At 47.9% G+C, this 5,080-nt stretch overlaps 2 protein-coding genes across 2 annotated transcripts in view; both read right to left on the bottom strand.

Annotated features, from left to right (window-relative positions):
- RAB4B (RAB4B, member RAS oncogene family) overlaps positions 1–525 on the bottom strand; it is an 11,146-nt gene extending 10,621 nt beyond the window's left edge. The window contains exons 1-2 of the mRNA XM_014587925.1: positions 451–525; positions 256–393 (exon numbers count right to left, since the gene is read on the bottom strand). Of these exons, the coding sequence (XP_014443411.1) occupies positions 256–393; positions 451–525 (213 nt within the window). The remainder of the gene's footprint in view (positions 1–255; positions 394–450) is intronic.
- A 670-nt stretch (positions 526–1,195) lies between these two features.
- Positions 1,196–2,365, bottom strand: MIA (MIA SH3 domain containing). Its single transcript, XM_027772028.1, has 3 exons — positions 2,053–2,365; positions 1,831–1,964; positions 1,196–1,354 (listed from the first exon to the last, which is right to left on the bottom strand). The coding sequence occupies exons 1-3, from the start codon at positions 2,315–2,317 to the stop codon at positions 1,196–1,198; spliced, it is 558 nt and encodes a 185-aa protein (XP_027627829.1). The 5' UTR covers positions 2,318–2,365.
- Positions 2,366–5,080: the final 2,715 nt, after the last annotated feature.

Below are 5,080 nucleotides of genomic sequence, written 5' to 3'. Positions count from 1 at the left end.
CGTGCCCCGTCTCTTTCCTCCCCGGGGGCCGGGCGCCGCCACTTCCGCCTCCACCCCCTCGAGCTTGATCCGCTAGGGCTGCGGGATACCAGGCCACGCTTTCCAAGGGGAGGGATTGGCGGACTCGACGGGCAGAGGGCGGGACGGAAGGCTCAGATTGGTGGCGTGAGAGGGGTTGAGCCGCTGGGGGCGGGACCAAGCCGAGCGATTGGCTTAGCATTGTGGGAAGGGGCGGTACAGAGACCTTCGCGGAACCGAAGAACGGATTTGGTCAGAAGTCGGGGTAGAGTCGAGACTCTGGATTGGGTAGGCGCCGACTCCGGAGGCGGGGATACAAATGCGAAGGAGCAGGGGCAGGATTGGAAAGGAGCGGATCTGGAGCGGGTGTGATTTCTGACCCCAAAGACAGGAAGGAGGAAATTGGGTTGATGAGCGCAGGTTACTTCTCACCTCCCTCTGCATATAATCTTCCCATAGAACTTCTGCCTTGCGATTGATGTCCTCCTTATGGTCCAATCTGTTCATTCCCAATAGTGTAACTCCCTCCCACGGCCCAGAGAGGGTACTACAACCCCCCCAATTGGAATGTTTAGGATATTCCGTCTTCTTTGCTTGTACCCGAAATGTAAGCTTAGTAGCTCAACTCCGGTACCCAGGTTGGCGCAAAGGGCTTTTATCAATGAAATTCTGCCTAGCAACCATTGATGTTGTCATATTCATTTGGTTGATTGGCTAGATTCAAGAACCTAAAGAAACATTTCCTTTGTGTATCTCCCCCCCCACACACACACACACATCCCAAAGACCACATACACTGGCACTTTGCACTCAGCTGATGTATTTGCATAAGACCAGGGAAAGAAAACCAGGACAGAGAGCAGTAGGCTGAGTTCACTGGCAGTAGAAATCCCATTTCTGAAAAAGAGAAAGGCAAAAAAAAAAGGTAGAGAAGAAACCAGCGGTCAGACCCAAGGGATCTAGTGATTTTTAGCAAAGGCTGTAGCCACACGACCCAGGTTTGACCACGTAAGTCAATGCAAATTAGACCAGAATCTTCTAATCTTGCACCTCTCTACTACACGTGGATTTAAAATTCAGTTTTACAGGTGAGAAAAAATGAAACGGGAAAATATATGCCCCAATGCACATGGCTGGGATGCCAGGTAGCCAGAGGTAGGATCATCTTTGCCCATTATCACACCCAAGAGTCCCTCCACATCCCTGCCAGTCCCAGGACACTCACATCTGTCTTCACCTCAATTTTGCCAGGTTTCAGGGTCTGGTCCTCTCGAACAATGCTACTGGGAAAATAACCCAGGCGGGCAGCCATGTCTCCATAGTAATCGCCCTGAACCTGCAGAAGAGTTAAAATCCAGGGACTGGGAAGATAGCAAGCTTTTTGCTGAAGGCATTTGCACTGTTTCTTCTTTATCTCCACGTGGCTGACTCCATCCTGGCCATTCAAATCTCAGCTTAAATGTCACCTGCTCAGAGGCCCTCCCTGACTACTGAATATAAAACAGCCACCCAATCAGTCTACACTAATGTCCACAGCAGCACCTATTTGCTGATTTTTTTTTATTGCTGGCTTATTGCTTGTCTCCCTTCATTAAAATAGAAATGATTTGGTGTTGTATTTTCAGTGTCTAGAACAGAACCTGGCACTACTGTAGGTTGCCTGTCATTGCTAAACGAAGTAAAAATAAAGTAGGTCAAAATGTCTCCATTTTGGTTTGCCCCCCCCCTCAAACTTCCCCTTCAGGTAGAAAACGGAAATTTCCTCCCACACCAGTCCTGTACCCTTCCCTGTTTCATTCTTCCAGGACTCACGCTGCCTCCCCAGAAGAGCCGCCCACGGCCCTTCAGCTTGGAGAAGACATATACAACTTGGCCCCTGTGTATGGTCAGGAAACGGCAGTCAGGGGCCACATAGTCCTGAAGGGCGACAGCCATGGAGATGGGGTCTGGGGAAGGAAAATAGGGAAATGATAGCTCCCCTGGCTTGACACCAGCCTGCAACCCAATGCCCCCACCTTGGCTCTCCATTCTTACAGCTGCATTCCTCATCGGCGCAGAGCTTCTGGTCAGCCAGCTTGGGCATGGCGCGGCCAGTCACACTAGGTCTTGGGAAGGCTGACAGTAAGACCATGACACCAAGAAACACCAGGGACCGAGCCATGATGACTAAGAGCAAGAGAGTGACCAGGAGAGGAATGGGGTCTCCGGTTTCCTCCTGCCCTCGTCTCCAGCAGAAACAAGGAAACCTGTGTTCTGAATCTTGGGCCCGCCCTAAACCAGTCCTGAATTTCCCCCACATCACCTAGAGGCTGCAACCCAGCCAGAACCATTCCAAGGACAGGGTGAGGACAGCCAACCCAAAGAAATGCCTGGATAGGCCCACAGCAGCCCAGGCCACTCCAAGTGACAGCCACCCCCTCCACTCTGAGAGAGGCCCAGGCAGGCAGGTTGAGATACTCAATTCCATCTTCTCGAGTTGCTTAGGTACCTCAGCCCCTCTTCTGTCCCCTGCAGAAGTGGAACCACAGGAGCCAGTATGGAAAACCACTTTGGAATTTCCTATGCTGTGGGGCAGAACAAGGCAGCCCTTTGATTGCCAGAAACAGCTCTAGCTCTGGAGGACTGAGCGATACTGTATGCAGGGCCTTAGGCTAGGCAATGTCCCAATGTGCACACTATGAACCCACACAAGCTACTTCTGACTTCATGTCCTGGGCTCAGCTATTTGTCCTCTCCAGCCTCACCTTCCTCATCTGTAAAATGGGGATAATAAAAGTGAAGGGGTTACAGGGCATTCACCGAGTACATTCTTATTTTGTTACCACAAATAGGTCCTCTGCATCATCTCAGGTGCGGTTACTTTTATTCATTTATTTATTTTTAAATAATTAATTTGTCGGGGCCAGCAGGTGGCATGGTGGATGAGGTGCTGGATTCCCACATGGCCAACCACAGTTCAAGTCCAGTCCTGGACTGGGAGGCTTGAAAATCACAACAAATAAATAAATAAATGTTTAAAAAGAAAAAGTTCGGACCAGCAGTTAGCATAATGGCTATGTCACTGGACTCCCACGTAGTCTATCGCAGTTCGAGGCCCAGACCTGGTGGCTTAAACTCACGCCAGGCGTGTATGCGTGCGTGCCCAAGATCCCGAGAGGAGAATGGAGGAGAAGGGATTGGGGCATGGCCATCGCCCCTGGGGGGTGATTTCTCACTTTTCTGTCTCTCTCTCTCCCTCTGTCTTTCTGGCAAGCGCACGCACCCTATAGCAAAAACCTCTCCAAAAAAAAAAAAAAAGAAAAGAAAAGAAAAGAAAAAGAGAAAGTTAAAAAAAAAGAATTTGCCCAGAGAGAGACAGAAAGCTAGAAAGCAAGCCACCAGGTCTGAGATTCGAACCACAGTCAGCCACAAGGGAATCCAGCACCCTTTGCCACCTGGCAGTCCCTATTTATTTTTTTAGAAAGAGATTTTTGCTATAGGGAGAGCAAGCACTCACCAGAGACATAGAGACAGAAAGTGAGAAATCATCCCCAAGGGGGATGGCCACATCTCAATCCCTTCTCTATCTTCTTCTCAGGATTTTGGCCACACATACACACATGCCCAGCATAAGTTTAAGCCACAAGGTCCAGGATTCAAACCATAGTCGACTATGTAGGAGTCCAGCAACGTAACCACTACACCATCTGGTAGTCCTAGGAGGGGTTATCATAACTCCATTTTACATATAAATGCAAGTTTAGAAAGTTCAAGAACAAGTCTAAGTCGGGACCAGCTGGCATAATGGATATGTCACTGGACTCCCATGTAGTTCACCGTGGTTCGAGTCTTGGACCAGGTGGTTTAAACTTACATCGGGCATGTGATTGCAGCATGGCCATCTGCCCTGGGGGGTGATTTCTCACTTTCTGTCTCTCTGTCTCTTTCTTTCTGGTGAGCACATGCACCCTATAGCAAAAACCTCTCCAAAAAAAGAGAAAAAGTCTGAGTCGACACATCCAGGAAGTGAAGGGGCTGACCTGTCTTCAGATCCTCACCTATCCCCATGTTATCTCACCTCACAGAACTCCTGTACAGATGAATTAGGTCCATTTAACAGAGGACAAAGTAGCATGTTAAATAACCTCTCAAGAAACAAATCCAGACTATATCAACAAAACAAGTAATAAACTGCTGGGAAAATGAGAAAAATGAGACTGAGAGGTGACTTAGATTTAAAAAATAAGGTAGGTTGGCCCTGTGGCCTAGTGATTAAAGGAGTCAGATCCCACCTGGCCATATCTACAGTTCAAATCCAAGACTTGGTGGCCTGAAAAGCATACTAAGGGGGACCAGCAGGTGGTGTGGTGGTTAAGGCATTGGACATTCCAAGGAATGTCCGACCGCGGTTCAAATCTGGGCCTGGTGGCTTAGTTTCTCACTCCCCCCCTTCTCTCTGTGTTTCTCTGGTCAAATTAAAATAAATGATGAATAAATAAAATAAAAAATTATTTAAACAAAAAAGAAAAAAAAGCACACTAAGAGGGGACAGCAGGTGATGTGATGGTTAAGGTACCCTGAGAGGTTTTTGCGATAGGGCGCAAATGGCCACCTGGGATTCGAGGCCCAGACCTTGTGGCTTGCCTTCTTACTTTTCCTCTTTTTTTCTTGCTCTCTCTGGCAAGTACACATGCCCTACAAGAAACTTAAAAATAATAACAATCATTTTAAAAAATAGTTATTAAAAAATACTAATCATGTGCATGTGCATGTCCAAAATCCCAACAGGATGCAGAAATGAGAAATGGAGAAAGAACTGTTGTGTGACCACACCCCTGGGGGATACATTCTCCCTCTCTTTCATCCCTCTAGCACACGTGCAGTCTGATACCTGAAAAAAAAAAAATGGAGCCAGCGGGACTCCCCACATGGCCAAACACGGTTTGAGTCCCAGATCTGGCAGGCTTGCTTTCTCGCTTTCCCTTTCTCTCTGTCCCTCTCTGGTCAACATAAAATAAAGTTAAATAATTATTAAAAAAAAAAACAAAAAACCTGGGACCAGAGTTTGCGTAATGGCTGTCAC

The sequence above is a fragment of the Tupaia chinensis genome, unplaced genomic scaffold, assembly GCF_000334495.1.
Source record: "Tupaia chinensis unplaced genomic scaffold, TupChi_1.0 Scaffold000037_18, whole genome shotgun sequence".
In the NCBI taxonomy this organism is placed as follows: domain Eukaryota; kingdom Metazoa; phylum Chordata; class Mammalia; order Scandentia; family Tupaiidae; genus Tupaia; species Tupaia belangeri.
Note: the sequence above shows the minus strand (reverse complement) of the source record. Positions and strands in the feature narration are given on the sequence as shown.

Bases quoted from the DNA above. Each gene is read 5' to 3' on its own strand.
- MIA (XM_027772028.1), bottom strand. From the start codon at position 2,317: ATGTGGGGGAAATTCAGGACTGGTTTAGGGCGGGCCCAAGATTCAGAA. The intron at 1,965-2,052 runs GTAAGAATGGAG...TTCCTTCCCCAG, and splicing joins CGCCGATGAGGAATGCAGCT to ACCCCATCTCCATGGCTGTC. The intron at 1,355-1,830 runs GTGAGTCCTGGA...ACTCTTCTGCAG, and splicing joins GGCTCTTCTGGGGAGGCAGC to GTTCAGGGCGATTACTATGG.